Raw genomic sequence first — 19,253 nt, 5'->3', positions numbered from 1 at the left:
CGCCGCGCCGCCGCTTTGTTGTCGGGGCCCGCGAGGAGCGCCGCCCGCTGCCGCGCGCTCTCCCCGAGCCCGCTTTCCGGCCCCGGGGCCCGGCTGCGGGCCCCCGCGCGCCCCGCCCATGAGGGCGCCCCGCGACCACCGCCGGCGGCGGCCCGGGGCGGCGCGGCGCTGAGGTAGCGGCGGGGGCGCTGCCCGCTCTGCGGACGGGCGGCCTCGGGCCTCCCCGAGGGCACCATGGAGGTGAATGCGGGTAAGAGCCGACAGGGCGGGGGGCGCGGCGGCGGGCGCGCGGGGCCGGCCAGCGGGCGGGCGGGTGCGGTGGCGGGGCCCCCTCACGGCGGCGGCGCGGGGGAGCCCCCCCGGACCCCGACGCTCGGCGCCCCCCGGGCCGCCCTCCCGGCCGCCCGCAGCGCCGCAGCGCGGCGGCCCGGCCCCCCCTCACATGGCCCGGCCGCGCGAGCCACGTGCGCGCTGTGTTTACGTTCGGCGGCGCGCGGCCGCCGGTTGGTTGAGCGGGCGCGTGACGCGGCATTACATAATGGGCGCCGGGGCGGCGGCGGCGGGCGGGGACACGTGAGGCCGCGCGGCTCCGTGACCCACATTCGCGGGCCGCGGGGGCCCCTGGGGGCGGGCGCGCGCGGGCGGGAGGCCCCGCCCCCGCGCCCTCGGGTTCTGACGTGGCCGCCCCTCGCCCGCGGGGTCGCTAGCTCAGGGGAGGCGGCGCGTGCGCGCCCCGGGGACCCGCGGGGCTGCAGGCCGGGAGGGCGCGGACGCCGCAGTGCCCTCGGCCGGGGCGGAACGGAAAAGGCGGGCACCGAGGGGGCCCCGGGGGCTGGCGCGGGGCTTCCCCGACGCGGGACCCTCCGGCGTCGCCTGGGGACGGCTCGCCGTGGGTGCCGCTGTTTCGTCTCCACAACAAAGAAGAACCCTCACCGTTTCAACGACCTCCTGGGGTCGCGGTCTACCTTGTGAAACACCTCCAGTGAAGAATATGCCCGCGGCGCCTGCGGGCCGGGAGCCTCACCCTGGCCGTTCCCGCCCGGTGACCCCCAGTGACCCCCAGGTTGCTGATCTTTCCTGAATCCGATAACAGATTTCACCCTGAGGGCTGGGGATCTTAGTTTCTTAACCAGGGTTGGAACCCGGTCAGTGACAGCCCTAACCGCTGGACAGCCTGGGAATTCCCATGATAACAGATATGACCTTATTAATCCTTTTCTTGTCCCGTTTCCCGTTGCTTCCCCACTAGGGAGCAATATTAGGGTCCCTTCTGCCCTTTTTTCTGCCCCCGGCCCCCAAAGGGAGAGCCCTTTGCTTGAATCCAGTGAGGCTGCAGAAGCAGCCAGTGATTATGTTCGAAAAGCCGTGCCCCTGGTAACAAATTGTGAACTTTCCACCAACAGTAAATAATAATGTCTTTTAATTACCTGTGGGCCTACATAACCTTGAGGATAGTTTAAGAATTTGAGCAACTCTGTTATGGAAAAAAAAGTAAAACTTTTACTTGCTGGGGATTTTGAGATTACGAAATTCATCCTCCTCTACCTCAGCATGAATGAATTCTAGTTTTGAGATCGGATAAGGTTAGAAAGTTTTTCTCAGATTTGAACCTTCCTGGAACGTTATCACTGATCTTAATTTTGATTTTACGATGTGATTACAAACTGTAACGTTTTCTTGGGAGGATTGCTGACTCCCCCAACCCCCCTTCCATATCCAGTTCACATCCCTTGGTCCTTGCTCCGTGGTTTTTTTTTTTTTGCCCCCTGATCATCATCCTTGTTGCCCTTTGGCATGTGGCATCCAGAGGTGGAAGTTGTTGAACGGTTAATGACTGCTGTAAATGAGCTGTCTGGCAGGTTGGGCTTTTGTGGCATACTGCTTTGCTGACTCACAGTAACCTTGCAGTCAGCTAGACCCTTTTCATGTGAACTGTTTTGAAGTTAAGTTTCATCCCTTGTGAATAATTGTTCATCCCTTGCAGATAATTGTTTGACCTGAACTGTAGGAACTTGCAATTATCTTTCTTAAATTTTCTCTTTTTCCATTTGGCTACAGGTTCAAGCTGTTATCCGGTATAGTGTTTCTGCCATCCCTCTGTCTGAGGGAACTTAAATAAGCATTCCCTTTCGTTTCCTTCACATTTAACTTGCCCAGGGTGAGGCCAAATTCAGTGCTGGTGGCAGGCCTCCAGCCCCTCCCTTTGGGTTGATACCATTTTATTAGTCAATACATATTCACCCAGTGACCTTTTGGTGTAACTGCCCTATATATCATGACTCATTGTGTGACCCTTTCTGTGACAAATACAGAGGAGAAATAGTGAAGCTGTGGAAATTGACTCGATTCATTTTTGTCAGAGATTTTGATTAAAGTTCTTTAAATACCATTCTACTTGATGTTTTTACTGTAAAGGTAACTGCATACTTACTTGGAGAGAGAAACAGTAAGATAATGGGAAGAATTTGAAGTGAAGAAGGAAGGTGCCTGACTAGACAATGGAGTTGAGGAATTCAGAAGGTGGCCTGGAAATAAGAACCTGCAGAGAAATCTGGGTCCACATGACAGATTGAGAATTGAAGGACAAAGAATGGATAGGGAGGGTTAGATTTGTTTGAATTATTGGGATCCAACTCTCCTGGGATAATGATGGTAAAATAATAATCACCAGTATCTGTGGAGCATTTGCGTGTTATATATGGGCCCTGCACATGTGTTACTATTTTGTGCCTCCCCTTAACGCTGTCAAGGAAGGTGCTGTTGTCACTGTCGAAGGCGAGGGTCTAAGTTCCATAACTTACCCTTAGGGGCAGGTCCGAGAAATCCCCTTGGGGAGCACAAACTGATGATTGTGCTGTAGTCACAGTTGGGGTTGAAGCCTACGTCACTCCTAAAGGTGCCCGCGAGGCTTGGGGGTCTTGCCTCTTTGGGGGTGAGGGGACACTGAGTAGGTGCCCACAGTTTGCATGGTATAAGGGTCAGCAGAGCCTCCCACTTTCATCATTCCTCTTTTTTAATCTTGTTGCTGCTCCATAGGGTTTTTCCCTCCAGGGTCTAGATTACTCTTGTCCCCTCCCCACCTTTCCAGCCATTTACTTGGAGACAAGAACTCTGTTTTTCAAAATAAGACCTATTTGTTTTTGTTTTCTTAAATAGTCTCTTATGTGGTATATCATTTGATCACTTTCACATTCTTTAAAACCCCCGCATGTTGTCTGTTACCTTAGCTCCTGATCCATGGCTTCTGTAGTGCCCTGTGCTCTCCGTATTCTGTGTGAAGTGTGGCTCACGTTGTGTTGGAATGAAAGGTTGACAGAGCTGTCTCCCCCATGGTCTGTGAAGTGCTCTAGGGAGGGCACCATCTTGCTCTCCAGAGCCCTGACAGTGGGACCCAACCGGAAGTTTAGGGCTTCGTTAGGTCCACTCGGTCATACCGTGAGTAGAAGTTATTGAAAACCTGCTTTTAAAATGAGAAAACTCATAAAGCTTCTTGAGTAAACATGTTTTGTTCTAAGTCACAAGGCAAAAAAAAGTCCAGTCATGACGTGATCTCAAGCATGTATTTTCCAGGGTGCTGGGGAGTGGGGTGGCAGTGATGATGGGCCAGCCTGGAATCCGGGTAAGAAAAGCCCAGGCTGTGTGAGGACAGCGAGTGCTTCCCAGCAGTACAGAGTTGGATGTTGACTTCTGGATTGTCTGAAACTGACCACTGGGTAAGCCCGAGCCTGGGAACCTGGCCCAACTCCAGGATCCTTTTCAACTAAAAATAGAGACAACTCAGCCTCAGCTAATTTTAGCTTGAGGCATCTGAGAAGTATATTCTGCCTGTTTTTGAAGGTGTTGGGACTTGCTGGTTCAGGGATTTTACCTTTCTTGCATTTTCGTTAAAAACTCTCTCTGTAAAAAGGCACTTATTTTAATAGTTCCCTTTTATGAACATCATTTCATTTCAATCTTATACTAACTGGCAGATATCCCCATTTTCTATTAATAGAAGTTGACTCAGGTTTAGAGAAATTGAAAGTGACTTGCATGCAGAGGACTTCTCAGTAGGAGATAATAGTCTGCTCTGGAATTGATATTCAACCCTGGCCCTGCCACTTGGTAGCTGTATTAACCTCTCTGAGCTCCTCTTCTGTAGACTGGAATAATGGAAGTTAATTGTATAGGATTCTTATGAGGATTAAACGTGGTGTGAAATTGTGTCATTTTATTCTCGACATTTTATTTATTTTTGGCCAGGCTATGTTTTTCTTGCTTCCGCATGAACTTTTTCCAGTTGTGGCGAGTGGGAGTTACTGTTGATTGCGGTGCATGGGCTTAGTAGTTATGGCACACGGGCTTCATTACTCTGTGACAAGTAGATTCTTCCCGGACCGGGGATAGAACCCGTATCCCCTGAATTGGCAGGTGGGTTCTCGACTACTGGACTTCCAGGGAAGTCCTTATTTTCAGCATTCTTGCTGACTTGTAGTCTTCACTTCCCTTCTTCATCGGGTTGAGGAACTGCTAGATGTACATCTTACCTTCTAGGAAATTAAATTTTAACCTTCTTGGGTCGCTAATCATCGGTTGGTAGCATGATGTCTGGTTGATGCTAAGACAACTACATCAGTGTTGAAGGTCTTGCTTAGAGAATGTAGCTGCTCCTTGATGGGTCATCTTTGGTTCCATGGTTCCTGGCACAATTGCTGGTTGTAAATGATTATTAATTCCCTAAAGACAGGAGTTGGATCTTAAGTGAACTGATTAAGTAATAATTTTTTTATTATTGTTAGTAATTTTTCTTGGGTTTGATTTTGGAACTTTTGCAAAGGAAGGTATGTTTTGAGTAATTAATACCTTTCATTGCCCAGTCAACTTTAAAACACTTCTCAAGCCATCAGAATAACCCAGATCTCCACTCAGAAGAACTTGCGGATGTAAATAGCTGACTGAAATCCTGGCGCTGGAGAGGTCTAACTTCCTGACCTTATCCTCTTGAGATGTTAGTGAATTTGCTACCTAAAGTAGTAGTTTAGTCTCTAAGTCATGACTGACCTTTTTGCGATCCCAGGGACTGTAACTCACCAGGTTCCCCTGTCCATGGGATTTCTGAGGCAGGAACACTGGAGTGGGTTGCCATTTCCTTCTCCAGGGGATCTTCCTGACCCAGGGATTGAACCCATGTCTCCTGCATTGGCAGGCAGATTCTTTACCCCTGAGCCACTAGGGAAGTCTCCCACTACCTAAAGTAGTCCTTTAGAAAAGATAAATGGCTGTGAGAGCTTCTTTTGGGGATTTAATTGAGGACTAAGGATAATCTTTTTCTTTGTATCCTATTCTCAGTGGAGATAAATACAAAAAAAATATCAGTTACTACCACCTGGGATTTCTAATGTGATCTTCAAATCTCTGAAATTTTATGAAAACTGGTGATTTTACCTAGCAACATGACATTTGAGAGACTTCAAGGTTGAAATCATTTTTCTTTGGATTCACAGTATGTTAGGGATAGTCAGGCAGTTAGTGAGAAGATCAGCCTTGAAAATTATGGGCTAATTTGTGCTTGAATTTACTAATTGTAGTGTAGCCATTCTAAAAGGCGAAAGATGTATACGTTTTGAAGAGAAACCATAGTATATTAATTGTAGCCATTCTTAAACTTCTGCCTGCAAAGACTTGCCTTGAGAACTTGTTCAAAATGCTCATTCCTGGACTTCCTGGGTGGTCCAGTGGTTAAGAATTTGCCTTGCCACAGAGCAACTGAGCCCATGAGCTAGGACTGCTGAGCCTGTGTTCTGAGCCTGTGCTTCGCAGCAAGAAAAGCCACCGAAATGAGAAACCCACACGCTGCAACCAAGAGTAGACCCTGCTCGCCGCAACTAGAGAAAGCTCCAGTGCCGCACAGAAGACCCAGCACAGCCAAAAAAAAAGCTCATTCCTGAGGGTGCCTTCTCCAGCTCGAGCAGGGTCTTGGAAGTGTGTATTTTGAGAAAAACACTAGGGGCAGTTTTGATGCGTATTTCGCGTAATCTCTTTGGATAGTGAGAGTAAACTCAAAGTTAGGACTCTTTCTTGTGTTTGGAGTATTGAAGAGTCTTCAGATTTTAAAATCAGTGTTAGATAAAATTCTTGTTAGTAAGATTACCCTTGGTTGCTTTTTCTCCCATTGAGCACAGATGAAGTCATTGACTTTTAACAGTGACTCTCAGACTTCACTGTGCATCGGAAGAGTGAGACCTGAGAACTTGAGTTTCTAACCGAGTTCCAGGTGATGCCAAAGCCACTGGTGCAGGACCAAGCCTTGAGAGTGACCGGTGTGTGTGGGTAGGGACCAGGTTGCAGGACAGGTATTAATCCTAAAGCTCAGGCTTCACCCTGGGCAGGTGGGAAGTGCAGGTTACGGGCATCTGGAAGTGGGTCAGACTTTAGGAAAAGCGGATTCGCACCTCCAGCTTCAGTGCCGATGTCAGGTGTATGCTTCCGGAATGGAAAAGTGGATGGAATTGTCCACGTTGTATTTTTTGTCTTTTTAAGACTCAAGTGCAGATAAACAACAAGGTTCTCCTGTATAGCACAGAGAACTATATTCAATATCCTGGGGTAAACCATAATGGAAAAGAATTTGAAAAAGGATGTGTGTGTGTGTATATATATGTAACTGAGTCACCTTGCTGTATAGGAGAAGTTAACACAACATTGTAAATCAACTATATTCAATAAAAATTAATTTCAAAGATGTACGAGCAAGACGATTAAAAAGACTCAAGTGCATTTAGCTGCACTGTGCACTTTAAGTTTGTGCACGATGAACACCGTTGTGTTTCTCTTGGCACAGCTGGCACCTGTTCTCACTTCTTTTCTGGGTCATAACCAGAGCACTGTGGTTGTGGCTGTACTTCCTAGGGGCTTCCGAGTCTGGATTTGTGTAATTGGTACTTAAATACATGTCTGGTTCCTAATGTCATCATGACAGACTAAAAGTGACTTATTCCTCTGCCTTTTTTTTCCTTCTCTGTAAATGGAAATGACTTTCTGTTCTTCTGTTCTTTGGAATTGATTTGGCCTTAGCATTTTGCTGTGTGTGTATGCGTGCGCGCATGTATACACTTGAATATCCTATAAAGTCTGGCTGTTATTTAAAAAAAGACTGGGGTGTCTTTTCCCTTTAGCAGACAAAGCATTTGTTTCAGAGTGAATGCTTACATTGCAGTTGTTACTTTGGGAACCTGTAAAATCCTCCACTTCAGAATAGTCATCTCAGGTTGTTCTCAGAAATGTCTTTTACTTGTTACTGCCATATGGGGTCTCAAAAGAATCAAATGCAACTTAGCAACTCAACAACAACAGCTACAGTAATATTTTATACTGTTTCGATCTGCCCATGATATTAGATGTGGGCTTTACAAAGGCAGAAAAGTAGGTATTAGAAATAATTTATGTCTTGGAACTTCCCTGGTGGTCCGGTGGTTAGGATTCCGTGCTTCCACTGCAGGGGGCACCAGTTTGATCCCTGGTCGGGGAAGTAGTATCCCACATGCCACAGCCAAAAAAAAAGAAAAAATTTATGTCAGACTTGTATCTGTAAAGCATGTATAGACACTCTGCACCTAGGTACTTGTAATCTCTCTTGTTGAGAAGTAGATGGAAACAGGTAAACAGTAGGTTTAAGTAAGAGTTCAAGACAGTGATGGAAGGGAGATAATTAACGTTTGTATGTGGTACACATTGAAAAAGCCAGTAAATGTTGGCTGATGATGGAGGAGAGAAGAAAAGAAACCACAGGAGGCCTTGGCGGAGAAGATGAAAATTACTTGTTTGGCCTGGGATTTGGAAAAATAATACTTTTGGTCATGAGGTTACTCTTGAAGCATTTTATCACTTTCAGGGAAGAAGTTTGAAATTATACCCTAAGAGTCATTTTAAGTGCTATTTCTTAAGCTGGAAGGTTTGCAGTCTCTTAAGAGGTCAGGGCCAGTTTCAGGGGGAGTTGTGGAGTTTATCCTAATGAAGTGGTGAAGAGTGTCCTGAAGGTAGCTCTGTGAAGGGGGAGTTGGCTTAGAGCGTGCCTTCCACCTTCCAGCCTCTTTGACACTCACTGTAAACAGTGAGTCAGAAGAACAAGTGGTGCGTCTGGGTTTCTTAAGAGCTGCATGGAGAGGAGTGTGTCTGCAAGTCCAGTGGCAGGAGTAGGTGGAGAAGGCAGGTGCGGAAGTGAGGTTCAGTGGGTAGTTGTGGGGTCTTTGGGGAGCATCAGAACACAGACTGTGAGAGCAACAGCTGTGAAAGGCGTTGTGTTTCCAGAGAGATTCCTTTGTCCGGAGCTCTACATGTTACATCTGTGCTTCATTGACCTGTGTTTTAGCCAGATGCTGGAGGGTGGGGTGGGTAAGGGATGGGCCCGCTGTTCTGGGACAGTGTCATGTAAGGGGATAAGAAAGGAGGCAGAGAGGGGACCAGAACCAGGTTTCCTCACGGCCCAGGCAACGTGATGACTGGCTTTGCTGTCACTCAGGAGGGTCTTCCATCCCCTTTTAGGAGTAGTTTGGAAAATGAAAAGCTTTTAAGTTTGGATCAGCACATGCTGAGAATCACAGAGCCAGTGAGAGCCTGCCCACTTTTTAAACCAGTGGGAATTTTATAGCTTTGAACTCTGTGGAAGCAAGACTAGTAGGAAATAGGGAAGAAAATAAGCTACTTTTCCCTTTTGCGGTAATTTTGATCATTAACCTGTTTTCCAGAGTTAGTGACTTTACTATTGAGATTTGTGAAAATAGAAAATACGCATTATCATGTGTCTAATTACCTGATTTCCCGTCTCTTCCAGGAGGTGTGATTGCCTACATCAGTTCTTCCAGCTCAGCGTCCAGCCCTGCCTCTTGTCACAGTGAGGGCTCCGAGAACAGTTTCCAGTCCAACTCCTCCTCTGTCCCGTCTTCTCCAAACAGCACTCACTCTGATAGCAATGGGAACCCCAAAAATGGTGATCTCTCCAATATTGAAGGCATCCTGAAGAACGATCGAATAGATTGTTCTATGAAAACCAGCAAATCGAGCGCCCCTGGGCTGACAAAGAGTCACAGTGGAGTCACAAGTGAGTTGTCTGGTTTTCTGACAGTTGACGCCACTAATCGCAGGTGGGGCTTACTTTATCACCTGCTCATTTGGTGGGGACCGTTTTATTTCTGGGTGTACTTTTCACCCCCTTCTGGGTAGTTACAGTTTAGTAGTTATTAAGAAATCAGTGATGACCTTAATTAAAAGTTTCAGCCTAGGGCCTGTCTTAATCAGTGCTCTGTGGTGAGGTGGTCCGTCTGCCTGTGTTTCCCCTCGGGTGCCCTCTTAGCTTCCACAGTTGTCTTTCTTCTGCCCTCCTAGTGCTGACTCTGGTTTCTAGAGGGGAGCACTCACTCACGGAAAGGAGCTTGCTTTCATGAAGCCTGGCGCTAGGAATGTTTGGAGGGTTGGAATATCCCACAGAGTAGTGGGAATGTGGATCCGTGAGTGAGTGCAGAGGTCACAGGCGGCCTCAGGGCAGGGTCAGGAAGGGCTGGCACCTGGCTCTGCCCACAGGTGGGTTGGACTGTTTGCACAGCGGCCTGTGGAGACCCCGCTTCGCACCTTTTGTTGGTTGACGCCCCTGGCGCTGATTCCTTGACTCTTACCCAGCAGAATTGTTTTCTTAGTTCTGGTTGCATATCTGATGTAGAGTAACTCTAGATTTACAAAATTTCAGAGTATGTCCAGAATCTTCAGCTCTCTGAGAGAGTTTTGGCCATGCCATAAGGCGTGATTTCTTTTGATTGTCAATTTGGTGTAAAGATTTTTCTCTGACATTATAAAAGTATATTTGTATATTTTTTAAAGTATTTATAAGTTGAACAAAATACAGTACTCTGTTGGAAAGAAATAGTTTTAGCTTTTCTTCCAGCTTTTCACTTTTCTGTCTATTTGTGCTTCAGAATTCAGTGGCATGGTTCTCCTGTGTAAAGTCTGCGGGGACGTGGCCTCAGGATTCCACTACGGCGTTCATGCTTGTGAAGGCTGTAAGGTAATGCATGCTTTATTTGTTTAAGCTGCCGATTCTGGGATTAAAGAAATCACATGGTCGATAATCTGGAAGGAGAAGAGAAGTCAGCTGCTCCTTAAAGTTTTAAGCATTTTATGTAGTGTACAAACATAACTCATTTTGAAAAATATATTTCAAAACTACATTTTAAATATATTTAGTGTTTCTTTTTTTTTTTTTAGTATTTCTTTTTCCTTTAAGATTTTGATCAAAATAAATTTGCTATCTTACACTTGAATCTGGTGTGAAGTGTGTCACTCACCGACGCGTCAGGCACTGTCCTGGGTGGCAGTGGACGGCAGGGAGCACACGGATGAGGCTGTTGCCTTCTCGAGACTTAGACTAAGCCAGGCTTGGAACAGATCTCATCAGGTCCTTTGACACTCTGACGTGGCAGGTGCTGGGAACTGGGCGCAATTCCTAGATGCTTGTAAAAATGTGATACCTTCGGAAGTGATGCCAAGTCAGTGAAAGAATCTCAAGTATAAATTGAGCCCTAGGTAAGCTCATTTGTAAGTTGAGTTGAATATTCCTGAGTCAGGTAATTCCAAGTGAGAAGTCTGTACTTCCTACTTACATCTAGGGACTCTCTCTTCTCATCTGGCACAGTCCTTCCTCCTGAGTGTCTAAAACTGACACAGCCAGGACTTGTGTTGGTGCTGTCCTCTCACTGAAAGCCAGAAGCAGGAACCCAGTTTGGCTGGATATGGTGGGTGAGCAAAACAGTGAATATACATGATGAAGGGGAAGATACTTTCTAGGGTGGCTCTGAATGAGCTGTGAGTTTTGTAGCTCTTAATGGCTCGATCACGTCACAGGACTACTATACTCTATTCAGAAATAGCACTTTTTCATTGTTTTAAAAATTCTATAAATAGTTTTTCTTTTTTTTTCTTTTAACAAAAGATATGAAATAACTATGTTTCTAGCTAGAGAAACAAAAGCACAAGCAAATGAATATCAGTGCATATTCTTGATAAATGCCACACATAATTGCTCTTAAAGATCTAGCTCAGATATCATAGTGCCCAAGTATAGTATTATAGTAACAAAGCATAAAAATGTTATATCCCACAATCACTAATACAGATTCATCCAATAATGTGGTTAGTTAACGACAGTCGAGGAAACTGCAGTTTAAAATAATTTAGGTGATTTTGATTTTCCTGAAAAAGTCAAGGGGAGGTCTTTGCAGACCACTCACAGAGCATGAACTTGGATTGTTTGTGCAGTAAATACGGCAGCTGTGTGCAGTCATCCAGCTGGGAGCTGTGGGTGTGTGTGACACTTACCTGTAGCTGATAAGTAACCCGGAACATCTGGAATGATAAGGAGGTGTCAGCTGGTGGTAATCCAGGAAAGACCAAGTTCTCCTAATGTGATCCTTAGATCTAGCGAGGGAACTGCAGTATGGAACACCATTCTCTGTCATCTTGTTGAGGACGTCCTTCATATTGCACGAGCTTGGGAAGTTGAATGTGACTCCAGGATGAGCTGGAAAGCGTGGCTGCAGGCCCGGCTGGTAACAGGGTGAACGGAGTGTAGGACACGGGGGCTTTGGCAGCACTGAGACTCCAAAGGGAAGCGGGAAAAGAGCTCCGCGTGGCCGGCAGGCGCTCGCAGGTACTGCTAAGAGCTGGGTGGCGGTCTGAGCGTCAGTGTCGTCTTCCCCTGCTCTGAGCCAGAATGACCTCTCGGGTCCTGGTAGCGTACTGGCTAATTAGGTGTGGGGGACGCTTAGAGGGAGTTCCTCTGGATGTTTTTAATCGGATCCCTACATCTTCCTTTGTTCTTAGGGTTTTTTCCGGAGAAGCATTCAGCAAAACATTCAGTACAAGAAGTGCCTGAAGAATGAAAACTGCTCTATAATGAGAATGAATAGGAACAGATGCCAGCAGTGTCGCTTCAAAAAGTGTCTGTCTGTTGGGATGTCAAGAGATGGTATGTCCCTAGTTTAGAGTGCTCTTCTTAAAGCATATGGGGCTTGGCGTTATTCCTCAGCGTGCACCAGAGCTGTAAGTCAATTACCAGTAGTAGCCCCCTTGTGCTCAGGGTGAAACAGATTTTCAAAAACACATTTTGTGGTCTTACAGGATGCCAAATTGATTAAAGTCAAATTTTAGCATCATCACCTCAGAAACAGCTTTTGACTCACTTCTTTTTTTTGTTTCTTGCCTGTGAAAAGACCCATTTTTCCTCTGTGTGATTTGAGTACTTTTTCAAAAAAAAAGAAAGGTATAGTTTTTCATGATAAAGGAGTTCTTGGCTTTTCCCCCTGATTTCTTTCTTAGCAGTTCTGAGGAACGCATTTCTCCCTCTGTGAGTTAGCTCTGTGACTTCTCAGTCCTGAGATGACACCGTGCTCTTAGGCGCCGATTGTGAGTACTTTCAAAGGTGACGCAAGATTGAAAGACGCGTCTGCTGAGGAGGTGGCAGCTCAGTCCTGGCGTGCGCCACTCCTGTGGGCAACAGGGTGGTGGTGATTGGTTAGTGTCCTTTGTGGACGACCTCCCTGGGAGATCTGACTCTTCTGTAGTGTTTGGGGAATCATGTTTGGGTAGTCTCATTCTCCTCCAAGTAACGTAACTGAGGATTGTGAGACTTTCAGAGGGGTCAGGTTAGGAGTTAATTGAGAACTGCTAAGAATGAGCCTTGTATTCATCTAGGGAAGAGTGATTTAAGCAGTCCCTTAGGTTACTCTAGCTAGTATCTACTGACACAGAAACACAGCGTTGTAATAAGTAGGTTCTTGAATGACAGGTTTTAGCAATTGATGTTCTATGTTTTCAATTGCTTTAAAAAAATTTTTTTTTATGGCTCTAGAAATACTAATCCAAACTTGATGGATATTGTGATTTCCACAAGAGTAAAAATGGCCATCAGTCATGCAGAGAGAAGCTAAGGTAGACTGTGCAAAATGATTAAGTTGTTATGTCTGCGGTTGATAGTGTAAGAGGCTGCAGTTAGAGCAGTGAGACTTCCTTGCAGGGTGGATACATTGAATTTTTATTATCTGTGTATAAATACTAGAATAGAAAGAAGCTTTTCTTTCCCTCAGGGATAGGAATGTTGGAGACAGGACTAGCCTCTAAGATAGTGCAAATGAATGCTTTTGTTTTTGTTTCATTGATTTTAATTAAAATCCAGCCAGTTTATTTTCCAATAACTGCATTTCTATTGACTGTGACTTTTTTTTTCTTTTCTGTTAAGATTTTCTCTTAAGAAGTTGGAAAAGGTGATCACTTAATAGTTGGGTCTTGAGGATAAGGTTACAGAGATGAACAGACAAAGGTCAGGGGAAGTGATTGTTCCTACCCATCAGAGTTGATGGATGTGGATAGCTGAATGCTTTCCTGAGGACAGCCTTCAGCCTTGGTTAGTAAGGTGCTGAGTAGTAATGCTGGTTTGTTTCAAACTGATTTTCATTAGTTAATTTCAAATTTCTTTCTTAGACTTTGCTTATAAAATACCCAAGAAGTCTTCTCTTTAGCTTTATTTTGAGAGAAAAGTGAAAATTTTCTCTCCCCACTCCCGCTTCCTGTGGTTCCTCAAAAACATAACTGGCAGGTTTAGAATGATTTTTGGCCAGACTCAAGTGGGCACTCTTGTGTCATCAGAAGCTGTAGTTGTCAGAGCCAGTGCTGTGTTACTCTTTGGAATAAATGGGTCTTATTTAACCTGTAGACGTTGAATATCTTTTTCTGCAATAGCTGTTCGGTTTGGGCGCATTCCTAAGCGTGAAAAGCAGCGCATGCTGATCGAGATGCAGAGTGCGATGAGGACCATGATGGACAGCCAGCTCAGTGGTCGTTTGCACAGTGACCCTTTAGCAGACCACCATGAGCAGATCGCCTTGCCAGCCCAGGAACAACCGCGACCCAAACCCCAGCTGGAGCCGGACAACAGCAAAAGCTCTTCTCCCTCCTCCGCCGATTTTGCGAAGGAGGAAGTGATCGGCATGGTAACCAGAGCGCACAAGGACACCTTCATGTATAATCAGGAGCCGCGCGAAAGCTCAGCGGAGACCTCGGCGCCGCCGCGAGAGCGGATCCCTAAGAACCCGGAGCCGTACAGCGTGAGCCACGAGCACTGTGTGGGCGGGCCGCGCGGCCGCTTCCCCTGCGCCGAGAGCCCGCCGCATCTCAGCGGGCTCTACAAGGGCCGGAGCGGCGTGCACTACCCCGGCGGGCACGGCGTCTGTGTGGCGGGCGGACACTGCGTGAGCTTCCCCGGCGCTTATACTCAGAGAGTGTGTGACAGAGTTTCCATGGATGGGTTTTCTCAGAATGAGAACAAGAACGGTTTCCTGTGCAACACTGGCGGGAGAATGCACCTGGTATAGTGAAATCCCTTCTTTTGCTCACTTTGTGTCGAGGAAAACTGTGAAGGCTTTCTTTTATTCGGAGGCCATTCCAAATTCAGAGGCGGGGGTGAGGGTCAGCAAAGCTAGATTTATTAGAATCCCTTTTGCGTGGTATTTTAGGTCAAATATTTTGAATAAACAGCATTTGTGGAATGATCTGCTTTCACACAAAGCTAGGTACACAAACGTGTTATTTGATTGATACTATGATCGGAATTAGGATTTTATGTAAAATATGGGTTATGAAGAATTGATCCTTTAATTCTTAAAAAACCCTTTCAAAATACAGGTATTCAAGTTAGTCTTGGCCTTACTAGCGTTGGGATTTCCTCAAGGGACTGATCCTTTAGCTTGCCACAGTCAGTAATTCCTTGATTGGGATAGAAAGTGTCTTCTTGAACCATCATGATATGAAGAGGTCTTTGGATGTAGAGCATGGGTGTTTCATGGTTTGAAAACTTGGGAATAGTTTAAGATAATCCGCCGGATTCTAAGAATTTTCTCAGACTTCATCCTGTGGGATGAGTCAGTGTCACGTCATTTAAGTGTTTCAACAAATACAGCAGTCTGCATGAAAGCACGTCGTGGGTGCTCAGCCAGAGTGTCATCCAGAGCAGCAGGCCCACGGCTCTGTTGACACCAGGAGGTCCTTTGATAGTGCTTGGTGTTTTCTACACCAGGGTAATTCAGATCTTCATTTTTCATCAAATAGTTGACTCTACCCCAATCCTAATGTTAGGTGTGTGTTTGTTTTTGGTCCCTTGAAGTTATTTGATTCCATGGATCTGGAAGGTAACCTTATATTCTTTAGGCTTAGTGACTGCCGTAAGGAGGGGAAAATCCGTAAGTGTTTAGGTTCTAATTTGTGATGTTGTCCATGGTCATGGAGCCGTCCCGTTTCTGGATCTCGTGGGTTTAGTCGGCACGTGAAGGCTGATTTCATTTTGTATCTCCGTGGTGTGCCGGTCCCTCCTCTGGCCTCTTCTTTCCTCCCCATCCTCGTTTAGAAGGTGCACCTTGTGTGTCCAGCCATTGTATCCTCACTGAAAAAGTGGAGGCCAGTGGTCACACCATTGTATATGAAATAAGTGGTCAGTGACCTCTTTTAAAACAATGAAGCATCTCAGACCTTTTCTTCTTTGAAATTACAGCAGTGTAATTTTGCCTATATAGGAAACAGTTTTGAAATACTAAGTGTGGGGTAGGGCTCTAGGCCTTGACTTCTAGCTATATTTGGATGGATCACTAACCCACTTAAAGTCCCATTTCCTTGCCTAAGAGATGGTAATTGTATGTCTGCCATACCTAAGTAACAGGACTGAGAGTCAAGTGCACGTGTGAGTTTGCTTGACACTTGTAAAACCAGTGTGAGATGACAATAGTGTTACAGAGTCCACTGTCAAACCTGTGCAACAGAGGGTTCAATTTCAGTGCTTTTTAGTAATTTTAGTTATGCACCATTGCCATAGTCCAGTGTTAAAACATCCCCATCACCCCCCAAAACATCCCTTGTGCCTATTTGCAAACAGTACCTACCCCCAGCCCCAGCCCTGCAACTGCTCAGCTAATTTATGTTTCTATAGATTGTGTACCAGATTTTTGAACCAGCTTGTAATAGATGAACCTTTTGCTTAGTCTACTTCTTTTATGATAAGTTAACTGCTGTTTAAATTAGGATGCTCTGAGTCTTTCTGTCACAAGGGGAGCAGCCAGTAAAGAAAGTGCTAGCTAATATCAGTAGATTCTATGGTGTCACAGAGTATTTTCCTGTTGGGGTTTCCAGTGACTGATATGCTGCCTTTGAAGTTTCTTTCCCACCTCTCATAATCGAAGATTTCTTCTGTTTTGCACATATTAGGTTTGTCCAATGAGTAAGTCTCCGTACGTAGATCCTCATAAATCGGGACATGAAATCTGGGAAGAATTTTCCATGAGCTTCACCCCAGCAGTGAAGGAAGTGGTGGAGTTTGCAAAGCGTATTCCTGGGTTCAGAGATCTCTCGCAGCACGACCAGGTCAACCTTTTAAAGGCTGGGACTTTTGAGGTAGGTATTTATTTATCTTGAATGTTGATACTGGGCAGGGTAGTATTTTATTTTCATTCTTTTCTCAACAAGTATTTGTAGTCCAGAGGCTGAAACTACCAAGAAAAGCATGACCATCCCAGGATCTTGGGGAGAGACAAGGTAAACCCTGCGTTACTCAAGACTTGAAACACAAATGTGCTGGGTTTGCAGCACAGCAACCCCAAGTTCTGAAACCGCCTTCAGGTGTGAACCCGGCAGGTTCTCTGGAGTTAGACACCTACTGAAAGCCCAGCCCAGCATTTCCTGGGTTCAGTACCGGACCAAAGGGAAAACAGATCGGTGTTTTTGTGTCTTAAGAGATGGTGGAATATTCGGTTGATGTAGCAGACGTTTCATATGTACTACCACAATCCTCTTGGCCTCGTCAGAATCCTTGGCTGCATTTTTGACTCCAGCTTCTCTTTCTGTGTGATGCTGTCTCCTGGGCCTGGGGCAGCTCTTGTCGCCAACTTGAGTAGGACGCAGACAGAGCCTCTCTCCGTGCAGGGCCAGGTGCCTCTCATCTGTCGGCCCGGGGCTTCCTGTCGCAGCTGAGGTGGGCGCAGGCGCAGGCCTGGCCTGGAGCTCACGTGGGCGCTGTCCTGAAGTGCAGGGGAGGGTGGGAGCTGATGTTGGGCGGCCCCAGCCTTTAATCAGCAGAGGATGTGGCGCGGCGGTGGGGGGGCTTCATGTCCCTGGATGGCCCTCCGTGGCCCAGATCTCAGCTGTGCTTGATGTCAGGCAGTGTCCAGCTTGGTGACACGTCCTCCGCTACTGACTTTGCTTTCATCACACTTCCTTCTTCCTCACGCCTGTTTTCACACCTGCACCCCCCTCAAAACCCCTTGCCTTTGGCTCTGTTCTCTGGGGCACTTGGACTAGAATAGAGAAGAAGTTTTCATAAATAAAATAGCTGTGATGTAATTCCAAAGAAACACCTATAGGTTGGAATTTTCAGTTTAAAGGAAAACATCAGACTTAAGGGTCTTTGGCTGCGCTGGGCCTTTGCTGCAGTGCGTGGGCTCCTCCATTCGGGGCATGTCAGATCCTAGTTCCCTGACCAGGCATCGAACCCGTGTCCCCTGCATTGGAAGACAGACTCTTGACCAATGGACCTCCAGATTGAGAGTCAGAAGGGATGTCAGAAATCAAGTTCAGTTCACCCAGTTATGAGGTTACAGAACGATATAGCCCAGAGAGGTGAAGAGAGTTTTCTTTCCTTGGTTATCAGTAAATTCATGACAGTCATGACTAGAACACAAATCTCATTGTCCAGGACTTGCGTTCTGTTCCCCTTGTGATCTGTCTGGAGACAGCTGGCTGTGGGGCTAGCTCTGTCTTCTTAGAAGGCTTCCTCTCTCTCAGGCTGTCTTGGGTGAAGCGTCTTTGCTTGGGAGCTCTGCAAAGGGCAGATGTTTGTTCAGTGTTCCTCTGGTTACACGAGAAACAAGGGACATGGTCGTTAGCAGTGACTGCAGTGGAACGAGCTTGCAGGTCCGCAGTGATGCTTGGTTTGGATTTCCATCATGACTTGATAACTGGAGCAGTCACTGTGATAGTTTGTGTCTTTTGGGGTTACCCTTTCTTGAAATAGACTAACTAGAGTTCATCTTTCCTTGCCTACATTTGGTGTTTGGATGTTTCCAAGTGTTGTTGCATTGAAATACTGCTCTTTTTACTTTGGGCTTAGAGACCGTGTGATGTACTTGATAGCTTAAAAGAGTTTCTTTAATACCTTTGACCAAGGTCCAGTTTCAGACTTCTTAGCATTATTGCCTGCTTTAATTTGGGGTTTTTTTGCCTGCTTTAATTTTGAATCTGCATTTCAGAATCTTTAATAGCTTTAGAGCACCATAGGCGTTGAGTATTTTGCCACTGGTGGTTGGATTTTTTTTTTTTTTTTTTTTTTTTTTTTTTTGATGCTATTCCTAGAGTATTGCTTTGATGGAGAATTTGCCTTAAGCAAATGGTTCTGGGTAAAAATAAACTCAGTTTTTCTTCTACAACTTTTTAAAATACATAGGCTATCTCTTAACTAGCTTGAATACTGAGTTATTTTCTCGTATTACGATTGAACTTCCCCATATACATTGAAGTCTTTCTCTTTTTCCAGGTTTTAATGGTACGGTTTGCGTCATTGTTTGATGCAAAGGAACGTACCGTCACCTTTTTAAGTGGAAAGAAGTATAGTGTGGATGATTTACACTCAATGGGAGCAGGGGATCTGCTAAACTCTATGTTTGAATTTAGTGAGAAGCTAAATGCCCTCCAACTTAGTGATGAAGAGATGAGTCTGTTTACAGCAGTTGTCCTGGTCTCTGCAGGTAAGGAAGCCGGTTCACAATCGTGCCACCCCTGGAATGTAGTGAGCAGCCTGGGGAGAAGGCTGCAGTGGCCTAGGTTCTGGCAGGTCGTGTGGAGGGACGAAGGCCTTAGGGAAGATGCTGAACTAGGGGTCTGTTATTTTTGCATGATGAATTTTTTTTTCCCATGACAGTAAAAGTCAAAAGGGCTGTATAGTGATAAACAGATGTTGAGATCTGGGTCTCATGTCTGCCTCTCTTAATCTTTAGCTTTTGTTCATATTTTTTTTTACAAGTCTTAATATCTTATGGATTTATTTTTTGCAACATTGTATATCTCCAGGTAGGTGGTGGTAATCCAAATCTAAGTTTTATTTAAAAATACTATGTGTTACTTGAAAGTGTTGTAAGTATCAAGATGTATGATATTACTGTCTTTTGTTATAAAAATCAGAATTACGAGTTGTAGGC

The 19,253-nt window shown here is 45.8% G+C and overlaps 1 protein-coding gene across 1 annotated transcript in view; it reads left to right on the top strand.

Moving 5' to 3' along the window:
* Window positions 1–109: 109 nt before the first annotated feature.
* NR1D2 (nuclear receptor subfamily 1 group D member 2) overlaps window positions 110–19,253 on the top strand; it is a 28,713-nt gene continuing 9,569 nt past the window's right edge. The window contains exons 1-7 of the mRNA XM_043454248.1: window positions 110–250; window positions 8,810–9,076; window positions 9,945–10,033; window positions 11,848–11,992; window positions 13,762–14,387; window positions 16,273–16,458; window positions 18,593–18,803. Of these exons, the coding sequence (XP_043310183.1) occupies window positions 235–250; window positions 8,810–9,076; window positions 9,945–10,033; window positions 11,848–11,992; window positions 13,762–14,387; window positions 16,273–16,458; window positions 18,593–18,803 (1,540 nt within the window). The 5' untranslated portion in view covers window positions 110–234. The remainder of the gene's footprint in view (window positions 251–8,809; window positions 9,077–9,944; window positions 10,034–11,847; window positions 11,993–13,761; window positions 14,388–16,272; window positions 16,459–18,592; window positions 18,804–19,253) is intronic.

This window comes from Cervus canadensis, chromosome 31, assembly GCF_019320065.1.
Source record: "Cervus canadensis isolate Bull #8, Minnesota chromosome 31, ASM1932006v1, whole genome shotgun sequence".
Lineage (NCBI taxonomy): Eukaryota > Metazoa > Chordata > Mammalia > Artiodactyla > Cervidae > Cervus > Cervus canadensis.
The sequence above is the reverse complement of the archived record's forward strand: the minus strand, read 5'-3'. Positions and strand labels throughout refer to the sequence as shown.